At 43.5% G+C, this 22,561-nt stretch overlaps 1 protein-coding gene across 3 annotated transcripts in view; it reads left to right on the forward strand.

Moving 5' to 3' along the window:
- Positions 1-22,561, forward strand: part of KCNIP4 (potassium voltage-gated channel interacting protein 4) — an 888,341-nt gene that overhangs the window by 463,233 nt on the left and 402,547 nt on the right. The window contains exon 1 of one of the 3 annotated variants that reach the window (XM_082269015.1): positions 17,265-17,756. The exons of the other annotated variants lie outside the window; for them this stretch is intronic. Within the exon in view, the coding sequence (XP_082125141.1) occupies positions 17,645-17,756 (112 nt within the window). The 5' untranslated portion in view covers positions 17,265-17,644. Of the gene's footprint in view, positions 1-17,264; positions 17,757-22,561 lie in introns of those variants that run through there. 3 annotated transcript variants of the gene reach the window in all.

Below are 22,561 nucleotides of genomic sequence, written 5' to 3' on the forward strand. Positions count from 1 at the left end.
TTAGATCTTGTCATCATGATCCAGAGGTGGAAACTTTGAGGGTATGATTAAATCTTCTGTTGTTTATTGTGACCTTTAGTTCAATATGTTGATTACAATCTCACCTGCACTTACCTTCACAGTGTGTAAAACTTTTGTTTCAGTTTGCTTTGGTGGCTACACCAACTTATTTTTGTTCAATATATATGTTTTTTAAAAGGGAGGGGAGAACTGTGTTTGTAAAGTAGTTTATTGACCACAAGGGTGAGGAATCAATACTGCAATCATGCAAGGAGTGAAAAGAAGCAGAGAAATGAATCGGGTTAGTACCAGCTTTTGCAAAAGTATTGTGTTAATGAGGGGGAAGGGGGGAAGGAGGGAAAGATTAGGGGCTACTATTTAACCTTGACTTTTTACAGATTTCAAATATACAGTCAGGTCCATAAATATTGGGACATCTACACAATTCGAATCTTTTGGCTCTATAACGGATTTGAAATGAAACAAACAAGATGTGCTTTAACTGCAGACTTTCAGCTTTAATTTGAGGGTATTTACATCCAAATCAGGTTGAAAGGTGTAGGAATTACAACAGTTTGTATATGTGCCTCCCACTTTTTAAGGGGCCAAAAGTAATGGGACAATTGGCTGCTCAGCTGTTCCATGGCCAGGTGTGTGTTATTCCCTCATTATCCCATTTACAAGGAGTAGATAAAAGGTCCAGAGTTGTCACTATCAGTGAAGCAAGTCATCATTAGGCTGAAAAAACAAAACAAACCCATCAGAGAGATAGCAAAAACATTAGTTGTGGCCAAATCAACTGTTTGGAACATCCTTAAAAAGAAAGAACGCACCAGTGAGCTCAGCAACACCAAAAGACCCGGGAGACCACGGAAAACAACTGTGGTGGATGACCGAAGAATTCTTTCCCTGGTGAAGAAAACACCCTTCACAACAGTTGGCCAGATCAAGAACACTCTCCAGGAGGTAGCTGTATGTGTGTCAAAGTCAACAATCAAGAGAAGACTTCACCAGAGTGAATACAGAGGGTTCACCACAAGATGTAAACTATTGGTGAGCCTCAAAAACAGGAAGGCCAGATTAGAGTTTGCCAAACAACATCTTTAAAAGCCTTCACAGTTCTGGAACAACATCCTATGGACAGATGAGACCAAGATCAACTTGTACCAGAGTGATGGAAAAGAAGAGTATGGAGAAGGAAAGGAACTGCTCATGATCCAAAGCATACCACCTCATCATTGAAGCATGGTGGTGGTAGTGTCATGGCGTGGGCATGTATGGCTGCCAATGGAACTGGTTTTCTTGTATTTATTGATGATATGACTGCTGACAAAAGCAGCAGGATGAATTCTGAAGTGTTTTGGGCAATATTATCTGCTCATATTCAGCCAAATGCTTCAGAACTCATTGGACGGCGGTTCACAGTGCAGATGGACAATGACCCGAAGCATACTGCAAAAGCAACCAAAGAGTTTTTTAAGGGAAAGAAGTGGAATGTTATGCAATGGCCAAGTCAATCACCTGCCCTGAATCCGATTGAGCATGCATTTCACTTGCTGAAGACAAAACTGAAGGGAAAATGCCCCAAGAACAAGCAGGAACTGAAGACAGTTGCAGTAGAGGCCTGGCAGAGCATCACCAGGGATGAAACCAAATGTCTGGTGATGTCTATGCGTTCCAGACTTCAGGCTGTAATTGACTGCAAAGGTTTTGCAACCAAGTATTAAAAAGTGAAAGTTTGATTTATGATTGTTAATCTGTCCCATTACTTTTGGTCCCTTAAAAAGTGGGAGGCACATATACAAACTGTTGTAATTCCTACACCTTTCACCTGATTTGGATGATTGTTTTATTTCAAATCCATTGTGGTGGTTTATAGAGCCAAAAAATTGATGTCCCAATATTTATGGACCTGACTGTATACCTGACTGTATACTTTTTTGTTACCCAAAATATTTTCAGCAACATCATTCATTGATTTTGCAATGGAATGGACCCCAAACACCTGAGCTGAACAGAACACTACACTGGACTGTTGATAATTTGTTTTATTTATTTTTTTTAGACGCTAGCACTGTCCTAGTTAATCCAACCCTGCTGCCTAATATACAATATTTCAGATTTATTTCACCTAGAAGTCATTGTAGGACAGTTTTACTTGCAGAATGCAAGATAAATAAGAAATATTTCTCGCTGTCATGGTTACAATAAGTTTTTCAAAGACTGTGGTCATTTACTTTTGTTTGTTTAATTTGAATTCCTCCCACGTGAAATAGTGGAATATTTTTTTTCATGCTATTTAATAGGAAAAAATACATGAACTTTGATCTAAATAGACTTCTCCTATATTGGCTTTTGTATGAAAGCATGGTTCTAATATTCAAATATTCACATTAAAGTTTTTTTTTAATTGCTTTAACTTTACTGACTTTTATGAATTTTGACTATTGAGTTTGAGAGTTAAATGTTGGAAGTCATCTGAGGACTGACAGTTAGAGCCTTATCGGCTGGGCTTGACTTTACACACTATCTCCCAGCTTCTAAGGCTAGGTTTACACTTGTGCAGGTGCGGGAGTGCATGTAAATCGCACATGTTCCCGCACCTGCATAAAGCCGCTCACAAAACATGCTGCTTTTAGGAAAATGCACAGGGGTGTCATTACCTTTTAAAAGCACTCCCACACACTGAAAAGTGAGATGTGGTTTCCCACACTTGGAAAAACATGGTGGTAATGTACCATGCAGTTCCTGTGCGGATGCGTTTTAATAAAGGTGCAGGAACCTTTTTCTAGAAACATAACAATTTGTCATACTTACCTGCTCTGTGCAGTGGTTTTTCACAGAATAGCCCAGATTTTCCTCTTCTCAGGTCCCCCGCTGGCACTCCTGGTCCCTCCCACATTTTGAGCGCCCTCGCAACAAGCAGCTTGCTATGGGGGCACCCAAGCTGAGCCACAGCTCTGTGTATCCATTCAGACATGGAGCTGTGGTTTGACCCCTCCCCCTTCTCTCCTCATTGGCTAACTTACTTTGATTGACAGCAGCGGGAGCCAATGGCACCACTGCTGTGTCTCAGCCAATCAGGAGGGAGAGTCCCGGATGGCCGTTGGATTGAATGGGCTCAGGTAAGTTTTAGGGGGGCTGAGGGGGGCTTCTGCTTATAGAAGTCTCGTGCCTTTATAATGTCCGAATTCATCAGTAAAGAGATCAGCCAACACCAGTCTGGCCTCAGGTGATGCATACATTGATTGAATGAGGTTATTGAAGGGACCAGAGAAGCCCATTTTGTTCAAGATCATTGAGAGCCAATGAAAACTCATGTTGCCAAATGCTTTTCAGCATCCAGGGTGATGATGGCAAAGTCATCCTCTGTGTGGTGCTTGGCATGGTCTAGTACCATCATAACTTTTTGTATGTTTATAGTCGCCATCCTGCCTTTCAAAAAGCCTGATTGGGCTGGGTGGATCAATGTAGGGAGTATAATGGCGAGTCTGTTGGCTACAATTTTTTAAAGAATTTTGACGTCGAGATTAAGCAGGGAAATGGGCCTGTAAGATCCTGGTTCAAGAGAGTGTTTCCCTTTTTTTGATAAAAGTTTTATAATGTTTTACCTGTTAACAAATAATGGCCTCCTGTCCAGATGTTATTGTATACATTGAGAAGTGTAGGTTCAAGCATTTCTCAAAGGGTCTTGTAGAATTCCCCAGTAAAACTGTCAGGGCCTGGGGCCTAACTAGGGGCTGGTTGGTGGGTGGTTGTAGAGATTTCTTAGGTAGAAATGGGTGCTTTTAGGGTTTCAAGTTGGGCAGGGGTGACTATTTGTAGTTGTAGTTTATCAAGCAATTTTTGAGCTGCTTCTGTGTCAATAGGGTCAGGGGCGTATAAAGATGAATAGGATTTCTGCTTGGTCTTACTGCTATCCTGTGGGGATGTGTGAGTGGTGCCTGAAGGGTCCTGTAGGGCTGTGACATGTGTTGGAGCCTGTTGACCTTTGCAAAGCCTCGCTAAGAGCTTGCTAGCTTTGTTTCCATATTTATAGAGTGCTGAATCTGTGAGGTTAGCTCTAAAGCGTGTACCCAAGAGTCAAATTTGTGCTTGGCCTTTTGCCATTTTCCCCTATTTTCACTTGAGTGGACAAAGAGCGTTGTGCTAGTTTGAGGTTCAAGCTTGCTTCCTTATACTTGTAAAGTTTGTTTCTCTTGGTGAGAGGCTGCATAGGAGATGACCCGTCCTCTTAAGAAAGCTTTTGCCATCTCCCAGAAAAGGTTTGGGTTGTCAGTGTGTGCTGCATTGGTGATTGTGAAATCTGTCCAGGCTTGAGTCATGTAGGTTTTGAAGTCGGCGTTGTTATAGAGATAGGATGGGAAGCGCCAAATGTGTGGGTTCGGGTTGGGAACTGGGAAGTCAAAACTGGGGCATGATCGGATATGGCTTGTGAATATCTGAGTCTGTTATTGTTGATATAACTTTGTTGGTGCAAAAGATATAATCAATTCTTGTGAACACCTTATGAGAGGAAGAATAAAAGGTAAATTCCCTATGTGCTGGGTGGGATAGGCGCCGTGAAGAGATTCCATGGTGGCTGCTAAATAAGTTGGACCCAAATCATTTTCGTTTGCGTGATATGTTTTGGGATAGATCTGTCTTCAGAGAAGCGTAAAGTGGAGTGAAAATCACCTCCAACTATATGAGGGAGATGAGGTTTCTGTAGGAGTTTGGTGGTTAGGTTCCCAAATATTTTTTTCCCGGGGATGTTTGGAGCATCTACATTAGAGATTGCATGATCCCTACCATTCAATCGGATGTGAACTGTGAGAATGGGGCCCTGGCTATCAGTGTGCACTATGACTACTTAACAGGGGGGGCTTTTGTGGATGAGAATGAGGACACCGGCCTTACGGTCTACTGCGTCAGATCCTAATACGGTGCCTACCCATAGTTTTTTCATAGAAATCAGGGGACATCAAGTGGGATTGCTGCAAGAGTGCTATATCGGCTTTTAATCTCTTAAGATGATGTAAGATTTTAAGTAGTTTGATAGGGGATCTTAGTCCCTTTACATTCCAAGATACGATTTTCATATGGGAAATATTGAGAAAGAGATGTGTTGATGAAATGATTCTAGGGAAAGATGCCAGGAGGTTCTTGTCTACAATGTCACAGGCAATTTTACCTCGGAAAGATTTTTGTATGTGTGGAAAAAGTACAGGGGAGGAAAGGGAGGATGGGGAAAACAGAAAATGAGCAGACAAAGAGGTAGATTAACAACAATAAGGTAAATTACACAACAACAATAGGACTTTGCTTTTTTCTGCATGGATTTACTGTAGAGACCAGCTCCCAATAACTGACCCTGCAGTGGGCATGGTAAAATGAACCCATTCGGTCTGAAAAAAAAAAAAAAATAAAATAAAAAAATAAAAAAATAAAATAACACCAATTAACCGAGCAGGAATAGTTGGGGATAGAATACCACGTAATGCCATGGGGAAACGGTGTAAAGCAAAGCTAGTGGGCTTCAATAGGCTGAATAAGCAAACAGAGGTGCAATGATAAATAGGGCACAAACAGCATAGAAGCTTTACCATAGTGAAGCCAGTGCAGTCCAGCCATTAACCCATGTTATCCCATGTAACTTAAGGTCGATTGTCCATGAGGCTGAGTTAACAAGGGTTAAAATGGTTGTTGGAGCCTGAAAATTTTAGGCGTTTGGGAGAGTCCTTTCATGGGCTACATTGGTCCAGAGGACAGGTAGTCGGCAAAGACCGTGAAGAAGGGTTATTTGGGTGCTCAGAGCTAAGTGAGCATAGAAAAGCCTCTGCTTCTGCTGGTCGTGGAAGGTGAGTTGATTGCCGTTGGGAGCTTTTAGCGGGAGGATAGCAGGGAAAGCCAAAGTGAATTTCAGTTGATGATGATGAAGCCCTGGGCAGACGCGTTGAAAGGAATTTCTTTTTGTGGAGACTTCAATTGAATAGTCAGCAAAAATCAGGATTTTGGTGCCATCTATTTGGAGGGGTCCTGATTGCCTGTATTTCTGAAGAATAGTGGCTTTGTTGGTATAGTTGAGGTATTTTGCTATTATCAGGTGTGGGGTTGATTGCTCTGAGGAAAGAGGCCCCAGGTGGTGGGCGTGTTCCACTGTGCAGTGGCCCGCTAGGCCTAGTGCTGCTGTAATACGCTTGGCGCACAAATCTACAACAGCTGAAGGCTGCAATGATTCAGGAACCCCTATAAAATGTAGGTTGTTGCGTATTGATCTATTTTCCAGATCTTCTCATTTCTGGAGTTTGTATTGGTTAGAGAAAAGGACAGTGGACGCTGCTTTGGGGGATGGGCAGGGGACACTGCTTTCAGAGGGCAGTGGAAACTGCTATGGGGGGTAGAGGACACTACAGTGGGGAAGGGGGTGATGTGAAGGGGCAGAGGACACAGCATTGGGGGGTACTGGACACTACTGTGGGGGGAGGGAGGCAGAGGACACTGCGTTGGGGGGTACAGAACACTACTGGGGGGAGGAGCAGAGGACACTACAGTGGGAGAGTGATGTGAAGGGGACAAAGGACACTGCTTGGGGGGAGGGGGGGTCAGAGGACACTACTGTAGCAGGTGATATGAAGGGAGGCAGAGGACACTACTGTGATACACTGTGTTCTTCATGCTGTCTTTTTATTGGGAGCCTGATACATTTTTATTTTTAAAGGTCGCTGCCTAGTAACCCCGCCCCCCCTTTTCCCGAGGATCTTTGCGTTCCTCTATTTTGTCCAGGTAGATTGCAATCTCTGAAAGGTTGTCAACCCCTGATTTAGAATCCAATGAATGGACTGGAAAAAGCACCAATATGTCCAAAGAAATGGACATTGAATATTTTTGCAACATAATGCACAAAAATGAACAGTAACGCAGTAGTTTGGCCTTCAATATACCAGGAATTTTTTGAGATTGTGGAAGAAAATGCACAGGGAGCCTGTAGAAACTCCATGCAGGGAATGTCCCTAGTGTCAAATAAACCCAGGACCCCTGCCCTCGAAGGTCACTAAGCTTAAAAAACTAAGCCATGGATTTTGCTGTCTAGCAATACAAGCAAAGTTGAAGCCCACCTCTAAAATTCTGCTCTTGCACTGGATATGAAAACTCGAAAGATGAAGAATGAAACAATTGAAAGCCAGTAGCGTAAAAGGACATGAGCAGAATAAAATGTATCCCAAATGACTGGAGATCTAATCAAATTCCCACTGATACTGAAAATAGTTTTCTGCATAAAGAAACCTTCATTTTCTAATGAACCAAGCGGAGCGCTAGATGCACACACAATTATCTTCTTCATGTATCTCATACATCTGGATTTTCAAGACTTTGCCTGGTGTACCTACAGGGAGCATTAATCTTTCACAAATCTCCGGAGATCAGAGTCACACTTCCAGGACTCTCTGGCACTCAATTAGTCATGGAACTCTTCTGATCTCTTATCGATAATTTGCATTTACACATCCAGACATACCTGAGGTAAATATATATTTTCCTTTCAAGGTACTTATGGAGCGTCTTAGGATATCAGTTTACACAAGCTCATTCTTTTTATTTTACAATGCCACCTTGTATTTTATATTCGGATAACCTGCCATCCTCAGGATTTGTGTGTCATTTCAGTTTTTAATGGATGAGTGAATTTTCATGGGGGCAGAAGTGGCCACTTGGGAAGATTGTAATTGCCTGAATACAGAATATTTAACTCTGATTCTATTTGAAAGCAAGCATTAGTGTAATCTCATATCAAATCCATGGCAGAAACAATCATTTTTTAAAGCTGAACTCCAGGAATAATCTTTTTTATAAACTTCCATTGGTCCAGCTTGATCACATCTAAGTTTTAATGTCTCGCGACTGGATGGCTGCTGGGGATGCAGAAATTCTCTGTAGTATCCTGGGCTACATAAATCAGTGCTGGTCTGCTCAGAACTGCTGTCTGTATGCTGAACACAGGGTTGCTTATTCGGCACTTTCACCATTTAGAAGACTTCCTGTATTTTTTTTTTTTTTTAATGAATACGAAGCATTCTCTGATTAGATACGTTTGAGAGGCGGGGCAGATGATGTCACAATTACCAGCTCTTCCAATCAGAGAGTGCCTCGTATTTAATTAAAAGAATACATTTTTTCTCTAAATGAAGGAGGTGTTGAGTGACTCCCTGTGTTACGTATACAGGCAAATAAGTTACTGAAAGAGACTAGAGGTGACTGTATGTAGTACAGGCTAGAGCCCTGCGCGGGACTGTTTTATTAAACCCACACCCGCCCGCACCCGCCCGCACCCGCTGAATGTATGACCAGGACCGCCCGCACCCGCAATGTTTGTGTCCACTCCTGCGGTTATGCCCTATACTCGCCGTATAAGACTACCCCCTCTTCCGAGGCAACACCATTTCATAACATCAGTGGAGCCATCACGTTCCCATTAAATATTTTAGCCCGCTGGATGTGCCCTAATATGTACTGTAGCTTTTGCTACATACAGAACTTCTCTATTATGAATAGTTTAGCCCGCTCAATGTGCATACATTAAGCTTTGGCCACTTACAGAATGTCCCTGTGCTGTAATACTCTATGTACCACGCTGAGCCAATCAAGGCAAGCTGTGTATTCTATTAATGCATACAAAGTCTGCTCGGATTGGCAAAGGTTGTATAAGCCTGCCTCTCTGACTCCGAGCAGGCTTTGTATGCATTAATAGAATACACCGCTTGCCGTGATTGGCTCAGCATGGTACATAGAGTATTACAGCACAGGGACGTTCTGTAAGTTGCCAAAGGTACTGTATACACATCCAGCGGGCTAACATTTTTAATAGGGATGTTCTGTAACTAGCTGAAGCTACAGTACCTGGCGTATAAGACAACCCCCGATTTTTGGGGTATCTTTTGTATTATAAAAAAAGTAGTCTTATACGTCGGAAAATACGTTACACCAAATTACACCGTTCCCCGCGGGTACCCGCAGGTCTCCGCAAAATTTTTTGACCGCACACTCCCGCCTGCAGCAGAGGTGAAACCGCCTGCTCCCGCAAGATTTGCATTGGGTCCCGCAGGAGCCCAAACCCAATACAGCCCTCTAGTACAGGCCACTCACAGCTACTATCAGAATCCGCAGCAGTCCACCAGGTGTCAAATATGAAGAATTACATGAGACAAAATTACTTAAATAGATAATTCAGAGAGTTTGACTTTAACTAAATTTCCACATAGTATTTCCACCTTTTCTTCTTAAAGTAGAACAGGCACCCCTGATATAACCCCTGTTAGGTTTTTTTCTTTTTTTTGTTGCCCTCTTTTCCCCATTAGGCTCGGTTTCCACTAGTGCGGCTACAAAGTCGTGCTACTTCTAGTACGACTTCGTAGCGAAAGTAAACTGCGGCTTCAGTGAAACTTGTCCCTCATATATAGAGGGAAGTCGCACTGAAGACGGCTCAAAAGTAGTGCACGATCTACTTTTGAAGTCGCCGCAACTGAAGCTGCGGCAGTGGAAACGGGCCCCATTGAAACAATGGGTTTTGACTTGCTGTGCGACTTGACATGTGTCAAGTCGCACCGCAAGTCGCACTAGTGGAAACCAAGCCTTAGGGAGATTTGCCATCACTTCTTTTACCAAATCCCAAAGTGATACTTGATTGCCAACAAGATCACCAGAAATAGTATCCTCATTGTAATATTTCTTCTCCAATCTTATCCTGGTGAAAACCACAGTTTGGAGACTTCTACTTTAAATGAACAGAAATCTGAAATCACAATAAACAGGCTTCATGTGATGTTAATTATAAAGTCTTAAAGTGATTGTAAAGTCTAGTTTAAAAAAAAATAAAAAAAAACATAACAAACATGTTATACTTACCTCCCTCTTATCAAGTGCCCCCACAGCAAGCAGCTTGCTATGGGGGCACCTGGGCCGAACTGAAGCTCCATGTGTCCATTCAGACACGGAGCTGCCATTCAGCCCCACCCTCTCTCTCTCCTGATTGGCTCACTGCCTTTGATTGACAGTGGTGGGAGCCAATGGCGCTGCAGCTGTATCTCAGCCAGTCAGGAGAGAGAGTCCCAGGACAGCAGAGGGACTCATAGACATGGCTGGACAGAGAGGGGGACAGGCAAGTATTAGTGGGTGATGGGGAGGTCCCATACACTGAAAGCTTTTTATCTTAATGCATACAAAGCATTAATATAAAAAACCTTCCTTACTTTACAACTCCTTTAGGTTGGCCATAGATGGTTTGAATCTTGGCAGGTTCAGCAGGGATTGGCCGAGCTTTGAACCATGTATGGCTGAATGTACTCAAGTTAATCAATCTATCACCTTGGGTACAACCAGTATGTCGGATTTTACATGCAATTATTGCTAGCGGCTATTTTAGTTGCTAGCAGTTATCACTGTGTTCTCCCTGCAGGGATGCCTTCCCCCATGAGGAGAACACAAAAGATCACTAAAAGTTTAGAAGTAATATTCTATCTAAGGGCCAGTTCACGCCATGCCCGTATCTGAATTGTAAAGGAATGTGCTGTGCATTCCTGTACAGTTTAACCCACATTCAAAATGCACTGCTTTTACGATCTGCAGCGGGTGTCAATAAAAAGTTAATGACACCCTAAACGCAGGCAGGTCGCAAACGCAGGTCCCAAACGCAGGTCCCAAACGCAGGTTGCAAACGCAGTGTGTTTGCCCTGCACCTGCCACCACTGATTGACCATTTGATTTGGTTTCAGTGCTTTCTAAAAAGTAGTGTATACACTACTTTTGGTGCATTGCGATTTTAGCCTATTCAAAATGAATGACATTGAAATGGCACTGCACATTCCTGTGTGATTCAGCTCCAGGCATGGTGTGAACCGGCACCAAAAGTTTAGATAGAAGTATTATCACTTAGGATTTGGTAATGACTGAGCGCTAACATTTGCACGAAACTCGTTTGTCCCCTGCTCCGTCTGTCAACCACTTGTCATATGAAGCTTTGATAAAAAAGGATTATTGGAAGTGCAGCCATCTGGAATCATTTGCTTTATATTAAAAAGTGGAGTAAGCTGACTTTTTCATGTAGCACTGTTTGACTGTAAAAAATGGGGCAGTGCAATTTTAAACCATGCAGTGTTATTTCCATGCCTTCTGCACCCTGCGCACAGCCATCTCAGTCTTTAACCACACCCCCTTTAAGCCACGTCCAATATTTAGTGTAATTTAAAACCCACCCATTTTCGGTGTGACACGCCACGCGCACTGCATCATTTAATGGTAAGCCATGCCTACAAAATGGGTGTCACATAATTAACACACTGTTCCGCCTACACTAGATTTCCGGATAAAAAAGTGTTTTGAAATGTTGGCAACTATGCATTTCTATCAAGGAAATTGGGGCAAATCATAATCTGTCTGATCTGCAGTGAGAGAGATAGTGGGATACTTTTTGAAGAGTTTTTTTATGTACTTTAACTGCTTAATGACCTTCCGCCGTAGTTATACTGCGGCAGGCAGCCTCTCCTGCGCGATCCGCCATAGGTATACGTCGGTCGCGCGCCTACATCTAGGGGGCAAGCGTGCGCCGCCAGCGACCCTCCCGCCCCCGCTTGTCAGCGGGGATACCGATGCACGGGGCAGGTGGCTCCGATTGCCGCCTGACACCCATGATCGCTCCCTGCCGAGAGAGAAGAACGGTCGGCTATTGTAAACACAGCTGACTGTTCTTCTCTTTGGAATGACCATAGAGCCCCTGTGATCCTTCTATATAGGATCACAGGTCTCTATGGTAATTTCACAAGCCACGCCCCCCCCCATAGTTAGAATCACTCCCCTAGGCTCACATGTAACCCATTGATCACCCATAGGGTTAACCCCTTCCCTGCCAGTGTCATTATTACAGTAACAGTGCATATATCTAGCACTGATTACTGTAGTAATGTCACTGGTCCTCCAAAAAGTGTCAAAAATGTTAGTCAGGGGTCTGATTTGTCCGCCGCAAAGTCGAAGTCCTGCAAAAAATTGCAGATCGCCACCATTACTAGTAAAAAAATTAAAAAAACAACAAAAATGACATAAATCTTTTCCGTAGTTAGTAGACACGATAACTTTTGCGCAAACCAATCAAAATACACTTATTGCAATTTTTTTTACCAAAAATATGTAGCAGAAAACAATTTTTTTTTTGGGGGGGGGGGGTTGCGGGGGTGTTACTGTATATTGCAGAATGTGAAAAAATATTGTTTTGTTTTTTTTTTCGGAATTGTCGCTGTTTTTTTTGTATATAGCGCAAAAAATAAAAATCGCATGGGTGATCAAATACCTCCCAAAGAAATCTCTATTTGTTGGAAACAAAGCACATCAATTTTATTTAGGTACAGCGTCGCGCAACCGCGCAATTGTCCGTTAAAATAACGCAGTGCCGAATCTCAAAATATGGCCTGGTCATTAAGGGGGCAATTCCTTCCGGTCCAGAAGTAGTTAACCCATTCTAGCCTGCAGTTTTTATATATTTTGCCACATCAGGTAGCCAGATGATTATCATGTAGCTTCTTGGACTCTGCTGCCATGGCCATGTAGCTCCCATGTTGGCTGAATACTCTCCTAGACTCCGCTCCCCATTTACTAATATTGGAAAGTCTCTGTATATGCTGGATGTTGTTTTGTGTCAGGGATCCATTTGTCCTATGATAACAGCTGAGCCACGAAAACTTTTCCAACTCAAACAAAAGTGTATAGCATCCATGTTTTTTGCAAAGTGGCTTAGTGCACTGCCTTGTGGCACTAGGGTCCCTGGTACAGATCCCACCCAGGACACTATCTGCATGGAGTTTACATGTTCTCCCTGTGATTGCATGGGTTTCCTCCAAGTACTCCAGTTTTCTCCCACACTTCAGAGACATGATGGTAGAATAGTGTGCTCCTGCCTAATTGGTCCTAGGAAGTGTATGATGAATGTGAGATAATAAGGACCCTAGATTGGAAGACTTTTCAGAGCAGAGACTGATTTGAATGTATAATGAATGCAAAGCTCTAAGTAAATAGTTGGTGTGTAACCTGTAATAAATAGATAGCAAAATGTAATAATTAATCTAATTTATGTTAGGTCTGCAATGGCACATTTCCTTTAGGGCCAATTCACATTGGTGCGATGGAAGACATTGCATGTGATTCGCACCGCACTGCTATGCAAATCACATGCGATGTCTGTGCGATGCTAATTCAGCCATACCGATTGTATGGCTGATTTCACATCGCATTCGGACCAAAGTCGTGCAGGACACTTTTTTTTGGTCCGCACCAGATTTAGATCGCATGAGTGTTCACATCTATATGATCCGATTCCTGTCCGAAATGACAGTTCGCACTGTAATATGCAAACTAATCTGGGGGTGTCATTAACTTTGTATTGACATTCCCAGCAGTTTCCATATTGCAGAGTGAACTGCCTGCGAGTCGGGTGTGATGTGGGAACCAGCAGTGGATTCGCAGGGTTCCCGCATCGCACCAGTGTGAACCGGCACTCAAGGTAAGTTTTAGGCCCCTTTCTCATGGGGCGGATCTGTTTTGACTGATTCCACTTGCTCAGCGGGGATCGCTCTGCTGATCCCTGCTGAGCAGGCAGATGACAGGTCCCTTTCCACTCACTGTGCAGAGACGGACCTTTCATAGTCCCGCTCTCCGACCTGTTTTCATCCGATCTCCCCATAGAGGAGAGCAGGACTCCAACGGTTCTGTCTCTGCACAGTGAGCAGAGACTGACAATACATTCACCATCCATCCAGCAGGTCTCTGTTTTCATCCGATCTCCCCATAGAAGAGAGCGGGACTCTGACAGGTCTGTCTCTGCACAGTGAGCGGAGACTGACAATACATTCACCATCCATCCAGCAGGTCTCTGTTTTCATCTGATCCCATCTGATTCGACCTGCTGGACGGATGGGGAACGTATTGCCATCCGTCTGTTTTCAGCGGATCTTGTCGTATCGGATGCCAGGCGGGTGTCAGCAGACACACGTCCACTGACTTCCACATAGAGGAGTATTGGTGGCCGATCAGGTCTGCCTGAAAAACGGACATGGGGACCCGATCGGTCCGATCGTGTGAAAGGGGCCTTAGTGTCAGAGGTTGTGCATGAAAGCTGAATTCCAGGTATCGTTATGTTTACATACCAATCTTGGATAATTGCAACTATGCGTGGAAGCTGGAAATCACTGTAATAGGCACCACTACTACAATGATTTCCACTGGCCCCCGGGTCCCATGGCAAGCGGCTACTCTGCTCTTAGTGAACATGGATGTTATTTGCTCAGCATGGTCCCTTTCTAAATAACACTTTGCAATTTCTCAATAAATTCAAAGCGTTCACTAATTGGACAAGGTGGAACATATGACATCATTACTCCCACCTCATCCAATCAGAGAATGCTTTGCATCCATTTGGAAAAGTAAAAATCCTCTTCTGGGGTTCTCAGCTGGCAGGCTATCCTCCTACTCCATTATGAGTGCCCCCGTAGCAAGCCGCTTGCTTTGGTGGAACTCGTGTGGGCTTGCATGTGGTGGCTGCATTCGTTTTCTTATTTAGGCTTCTTTCCTTTATTTTCATCTGGTGATCCAGCCAGTAAGTCTGTTTTTCAACTGGATAAGCTGTCCTGCAGATGTAGCAGTTACAGAGATGAGATGAACCATTTACCACTGGCAGGGGTGCCTACAATGATCAGCTTTTTTGTATTTAAAACTTTTATCCCAAAAGAAAAAAAAAAAACGTATTGATGTAACTGATTTTAAAGTGTGAGTTGGAGTTTGGCTTCACTTCAGTTTGCATGTTCTGCCTGTGTGGGGTTTCCTCCCACACTCCAAACATGTTGGCACCTGTCTAAATTGCTGCTACTATGTGAATTATATATGTATGTATATATGAATATATATCAATAAGTATAAAAATATATTATAGATATAAATATAATATAAATATATATAAATAAGTATATATGAATGTGAATTAGGGATCCTAGATTGCAACCTCCTTGAGGGCAGGGACTGATGTGAATGTACAATATTTATATGTAAGTGCTGTGTAAATTGTCAGCACTAATATAAGTACCTGTAAGAAATAATAATAAGAAACCTAATATGCCTGTGCTGCTGTTATCAATTTGAAGCTCCAGCAGTTCATATGAATAAAAGTAATCATGACCTTCTCTATCATTGGGGTTGATTTACTAAAGGCAGTTGCACTCATTTTCCTTAGTAAATATGGTGAAGCTTCACTTTGTAAAGAGTACCCAATCAGGTGTAAGAAAAAAAAAAAAAACATTTTTGCTTGCATGTGATTGGATGATGAAAAACAAACAGAACCGGCTGAGATTTAAACCGTGTATGGGCAGGCTGAATGTACCGAGGTAATCGATCGAACAACTTGGGTACAACCATCCTGCTGGGTTTTATTTGCGATTATCGCTATGGGCTGCTAGCAATAATCACTGTCCTCTCCCTGCAGGGACAGCTCGACCCAATGCGAGAAAACAATGGCTTGGCAATAGGGATTCCCGCATCAACACTGTCTGTGCTGCTGGAGGAATTCGAGCCAATTTCTCTCCTGCAATCCATGGTTGCAGGGAAAAAAATTGCTCCGTGTATGGCCAGCCTAAGATCTGGGGAAGATGAGTACAACTGCACTCTCAAGCTGCACTGTCTATTTTTCTTTAGTAAATGCACCCCATGGTCCTTAAAAAAAAATCTGCCCATGCATGGCAAACCTCAGTGACAGTCACAGCGATCATCATAAGTAATTATGTCCTTCCCTGTTATTGGGGTTGATTTACTAAAGGCAGTTGCACTCATTTTCCTTAGTAAATACGGTGAAGCTTCACTTTGCAAATAGTACCCAATCAGGTGCAAGGAAAAAAAAAAACAGCGTTTTTGCTTGCATGTGATTGGATGATGACAAACAAACAGAACTTTACATATTTTACTCAGCAGGAACTGCCGAGATTCAAACCGTGTATGGGCAGGCTGAATGTACAAAGTTAATTGTTCGCTGTGAGAAGATAATGGCTTGGCAGGAGGGATTCCCTCAACAACACTGTCTGTGCTGCTGGGGGAATTGAGCGAATTTATTCCGCTCCGTGTATGGCCAGCCTAAGATCTGGGGAAAATGAATACAACTGCACTTGCAAGCTGCACTGTCTATTTGCCTTTAGTAAATGCACCCCATTGTCCTTAGAAAAAAAAACAAAAAACAAAAACCTTCTTTTACTCAGCAGGAACTGGCCGAGATTCAAAGCGTGTATGTGCAGGCTGAGTGTACAGAGTTATTCGATCGATCAACTTGGGTACAACCAGCCTGCTGGGTTTTACTTGTGATTATTGCTAGCGGCTGTTATAGCTACTGATCTTGCAAGCTGCACTGCCTATTTGCCTTTAGTAAATGCACCCCGTTGTCATAATAAAAAATCTTCTCATGCATGGCAAACCTCAGTGGCAGTCACAGCGATCATCATAACTAATTATGTCCTTCCATATCATTGGGGTTGATTTACTAAAGGCAGTTGCACTCATTTTCCTTAGTAAATGCGGTGAAGCTTCACTTTGTAAACAGTACCCAATCAGGTGCAAGGAAAATTAAAAAAAAAAAAAACATTTTTGCTTGCATGTGATTGGATGATGAAAAAACAAACAGAACTTTATACCGTGTATGGGCAGGCTGAATGTACCAAGGTAATTGATCGATCAACTTGGGTACAGCCAGCTTGCTGGGTTTTACTTGCCATTATCGCTAGCGGCTGTTATAGCCACTGCACTTACAAGCTGCACTGTCTATTTGCCTTTAGTGAATGCACCCCGTTGTCCTTTAAACAAAAATCTGCCCATGCATGGCAAAGCTCAGTGACAGCCACAGTGATCATCTGCATTACCCATTAGGGACTGTTCCCTGCTTATCCTACAGATAGGAGCGGTGATTTTTTAGCATGCTATAATAAAGTCTCTAAGTTAACAGAAAAGGTGGTCGTGTAATATTTTCCAGTGAAATGGATGTATGCCTGGCTGCCTATGGGCAATCTCCAAAGAATAAAAGTCTAATAAGCATGATGTAAATGTGACAGTTTCTAGGTTTTATAGCCAAAGTTTATTTTTTTAGAAGCCGATTGGTTACTATGCACCGCTGCACCAGATTCTGTGTGCGCCAGTTTTAGTAAATCCGTTGCACTGTAGCCCATCAATGGCAGTTTGGAGCACAGAGGGTTAATCCTGTGATTCTTTAGGGTTAGGCGTTGGAATTAGCGATGGACATAAAGCAACGTGCCGCTACTTGTAAGTTGTCGAGGATTCCTTCTGTTACAGACTGGGAGTTGTAAAGCAGATGCTCCAGCAAATGAAAGCCTAAGCTGCGAGTAATGATGTCAAGGCACGGGGATGGTGGTCCACCTCAGCTCCTCCAGACGACTCACTCCTAACACAATCACACGGTGGGAAGCATGAATTGCGCAGCTCCAGCACATTTCCATTCAGTCAGCCTGGTCCTTTCCACAGGCAGGAAAAGGCTGCTTCCTCTCCTCTTATCCATCAGTGCAGGGCTCGCACACACACTAACAGAAGCCATCTAATCAGCGCTAAAGTTTGATCCAGGAATGCCTTGTCTATTTCAAGGATGATAACGGCAGAGTGGGAGTCTGAGGGACTACAAACCGTGGGGATAGTGATGATTATTTGTGCTTCGCTAAAGCTTTTACATTTGTTGGGACTCATCGACTTCTCCGAAGGTAAACTTAATACTTTTTCTCTTATTTATTGATAGGGATCCTAGAACACTTTTAAATACCTCTAAAGACTGTGGGGATCAGTCACTGTATATTGCTGACTAATAGAAGGCAAAGTTTACTGTGTGTTGGGGGGGGGGGACCTCAGTATTCTGAGTTAAAGAGCTAGAGCACCCAGAAGGGCTAGAGTAGAGATGTGCTGAACTCCTAACCCCCAGCAACCAGTCCTGTTATAGGTGACCCCCCAGCAACCAGTCCGGTTATAGGTGACCCCCCAGCAACCAGTCCGGTTATAGGTGAACCCCCAGCAACCAGTCTGGTTATAGGTGACCCCCCAGCAACCAGTTTGGTTATAGGTAACCCCCCAGCAACCAGTCTGGTTATAGGTGAACCCCCAGCAACCAGTCTAGTTATAGGTGACCGCCCAGCAACCAGTCTGGTTATAGGTGAACCCCCAGCAACCAGTCTGGTTATAGGTGAACCCCCATCAACCAGTCTGGTTATAGGTAACCCCCCAGCAACTAGTCTGGTTATAGGTGACCCCCAGCAACCAGTCTGGTTATAGGTGAACCCCCAGCAACCAGTCTGGTTATAGGTGACCCCCCAGCAACCAGTCTGGTTATAGGTGACCCCCCTGCAACCAGTCTGGTTATAGGTGAACCCCCAGCAACCGGTCTGGTTATAGGTGACCGCCCAGCAACCAGTCTGGTTATAGGTGAACCCCCAGCAACCAGTCTGGTTATAGGTGAACCCCCAGCAGCCAGTCTGGTTATAGGTGAACCCCCAGCAACCAGTCTGGTTATAGGTGACCGCCCAGCAACCAGTCTGGTTATAGGTGAACCCCCAGCAACCAGTCTGGTTATAGGTGATCCCCCAGCAACCAGTCTGGTTATAGGTAACCCCCCAGCAACTAGTCTGGTTATAGGTGACCCCCAGCAACCAGTCTGGTTATAGGTGAACCCCCAGCAACCAGTCTGGTTATAGGTGACCCCCCAGCAACCAGTCTGGTTATAGGTGACCCCCCTGCAACCAGTCTGGTTATAGGTGAACCCCCAGCAACCGGTCTGGTTATAGGTGACCGCCCAGCAACCAGTCTGGTTATAGGTGAACCCCCAGCAACCAGTCTGGTTATAGGTGAACCCCCAGCAGCCAGTCTGGTTATAGGTGAACCCCCAGCAACCAGTCAGGTGACCGCAAGGGTATTACGTTCATAGGATCTCTATGTGGTTGCTTTGGGTGACTGCACTTTGCTCATCCCTACAGATCTTCACACTGCGTATGCAATATGATTACAACTAGCCTTTTAGTAGTGATACTATTAGGCATTTTTTTTATTTATTACAAGGCTTTTTATAGCACCAACAATTTACTCAGCATTTACCAAATATTGGGCAGCACAGTGGTTGGCACTTCGATCTGGCAGTTCTAGGGTTATCAGTTTAACTCCCAACCACACCACCACCTGCATGGAGTTTACATGTTGTGCCTGTGCCCATGTAGGTTTCCTCCCTCTCTACATAGACATGCTGGTAGGTTAATTAGCTCCTGTCTAAATTGGCCCTAGTATGTAAATGTGAGTCAAGGGCTGTAGATTGTAAGCTCCTTGAGGGCAGGGACTCACGTGAATATTCAAAATAAATGTAAAGTGCCACGTAAATTGTTGGTGCTATATAAGTAACTGTAATACATATATTGTACATCAGTCTCTGCCCTCAAGAAACATACACTCTTATGGCTCGTTTCCACTGAGCTTTCTGGTACGGTTCGGTTCGGTATGGTACGCTATTTATGCTGTTTCCATTGTGAATGGTACCCTAATTCCGAACCGTACCGTACCACTTTTTTGGGACCCTTTCTTTGGGGTACCAAGCACATTAGTACCAAACCAACAGGGTGGAGCTACACTCTGCAGAACTTTGATTGGTTGACAGAGAATCGTCTATCACAGCTTTCCTGCTACACCACGCCTATCATGAAAGGGTACTATTGGCAGTGGAAAAGCAAGGTGTACCGTTCCGAACCGTACCGTACTGAACCGAACCGTACTGTACCACTCAGGGGAAACGAGGCATAAGGTCCCTGCCCCACATGCATACATATTAGAGACAATTTAGACAGGAGCTGATTCTACCAGCATGTCTTTGGAGGGTGGGGGGAAACTGGAGTAATCAGAAGGAGAATATGGAAACTCCATGCAGGTAGTATCAGGTTGGGATTCTAACCGATGACCCTAGCACTGCAAGGTATAAGTGCTACCCACTAAACTACTTTATGTTTGGTGCTTACTATCTAAGGTTCTTACCTCACATGCACACATACAAGGGGCAATTTAAACAAGAGCCAATTAACCTACCAGCATGTATTTGGAGTGTGGGAGGAAACCAGAACATCCAGAAGAAGAACATGCAAACTCCATGCAGATAGTGTCCTGTTGGGATTAAAACCAATGACTGTAACGCTTGAAGTATGAGTGCTAGCCATTAAGTCACTTGATGTTAGTTGCGATTAAATGCAGTTACTGCTTTTTTCTCGGCAGCTAGTTCCAAGCATCCACTGCTCTTAAAAAATGATGTTATGGATCATCTTTATAGCAGTAAGGGAAATGGTAGTTGAGCTTTTTTTTTTTTTTTGACGTATATGCTTATTCAAGGTCTAGCTCTGGTAGAGCACTCACCTGAGAAATTAGACAGCACAGTGGCTTAGTCATTAGCACTTCTGCCTTGCAGCACTGGGGTCCTTGATTCCAATCCTGACCAGGACACTATCAGAATGGCATTTGCATGTTCTCTCTGTGCTTGCATAGGTTTCCTCCCACACTCCAAAGACATGCTGGTAGGTGTCTCCTGTCCTAATTAGCCCTAACCTGTGCATGGGAAATAGGGACCTTAGATTTCAAACTGCTTGAGGGCAGGGACTAATGTGAGTGCACAGGATGTAAAACACTGTGTTAATTGCTGGCGTTTTATAAATACCTAATAATTGTAGGAATCGGTTAAATGCCAGAATTTAGGATTCACATTTATAGCTCAACATTCAACAAAGATTTGATATAGTAAGCCAGGCCACATTTATAGTAACCCTTTTTTGGGCTGGGTTAGTATGTCTGGACAGGCTGTTGAATTATTCTGTGGTTGTGCCCTTATCCATGGTGCTGAATGTAAAAATCTTGTCTTGGGTGTCAATCTACAGCAGGGGTCTCCAAACCTTTTAAACAAAGGGCCCGTTTACTGTTCTTTGGACTTTAGGGGGGCTGGACTGTAGCCAGTGGGAGTAGAAAATGTTCTGGCATCAATGGGGGTAAACAATGACCCATCTTTAATATTAGGGGGAGGAATAGGTCCCCATCATTTGTGTCAGTGAGAGAAATAGTGCCCCATCATTGGTGTCAGTTGGAGGAATAGTGCCCCATCATTTGTGTCAGTGAGAGAAATAGTGCCCCATCATTGGTGTCAGTTGGAGGTATAGTGCCCCATCATTTGTGTCAGTGAGAGAAATAGAGCCCCATCATTTGTGTCAGTGAGAGAAATAGTGCCCCATCATTGGTGTCAGTTGGAGGAATAGTGCCCCATCATTTGTGTCAGTGAGAGAAATAGTGCCCCATCATTGGTGTCAGTTGGAGGAATAGTGCCCCATCATTTGTGTCAGTGAGAGAAATAGTGCCCCATCATTTGTGTCAGTGAGAGAAATAGTGCCCCATCATTGGTGTCAGTTGGAGGAATAGTGCCCTATCATTGGTGTAAGTGGGAAGGATAGAGCCCCAGCATTGTCTGTGGGAGGAATAGTGCCCCAAGGGCAGGATAAAGGCAAGCAAAGAGCCACATCTGGCCCTGGGCCATAGTTTGAAGACCCCTGATCTACAGCTTTCTACCATCCCCTACAGTTGTCTGCATCATCATCATTCCATACCTTCAGTCTCCCATGTGTCAGCCTCACCTTGATAGCAAGCAATATTTCCAGTTTTCCCATTGGGCCAATCGATACTTCCACAGCCAGTACAAGGATACAGACCAATGTGCTGAAAAGTATGTTTTTCCTGTTCTGACATAACCTAATAAATCTGCCAGGAGGGGGTATTAAACTGTCATGAAATGTAAATAACCTATGATAAATATTTAATGATGTTACATATAAAGTACATTAGACACACTGCCTGGCCTATAGACATTGTTTTTTTTTTTTTTTATCATCAATTCATTGATCTGATGTCAGAGACAATTATTTCAAATTACATGGACACCAACCATCATTGGAAGCTGTCAGCATGCTTTGAATAATTAGTTTGTCCAGCTGGAAATAACAAAAACAACTATTTCTGCCAGATGATGTTGATCAAGATGATCTCAGATCTTAAAGCAGAACTAAACCTATCGATTTAATGGTTTCAACAAACAGGTACATCTCGGGTACATTGCGATAATGCAACAGTCATATTGGTTATGCTCTCAAGCAAACTGTCAAATCACCAAACAGCTTGTGTCATAACTGATTACATGTGCTGCAGCATGGCAGTTGCAGATCAAACAGAAGCTAAGATGGCAGCTTTCTTGGATGAAAAAGATAGGAGGGTTTAGTTCCGCTTTAAGTGACCAACTGGCACAACAGTGAAAATGTTCTACTTCATTCACTCACTATGATGTCCGTTTATGAAGCCGAGATTAGCTGCGATCCTGATGACCGCAGGTCATCGCAGATCATTAGCAGTTTATGAAACTGAAATGATCAGCAGAGAACATGTTCTCCGCTAATCATCTCAACACATGGAGAATCTGTCATTGATAGAAGCAGAAATGGCCAATTTATGAAGGTGC

Source organism: Pelophylax lessonae, assembly GCF_965119305.1.
Source record: "Pelophylax lessonae genome assembly, chromosome: 1".
Classification (NCBI taxonomy): domain Eukaryota; kingdom Metazoa; phylum Chordata; class Amphibia; order Anura; family Ranidae; genus Pelophylax; species Pelophylax lessonae.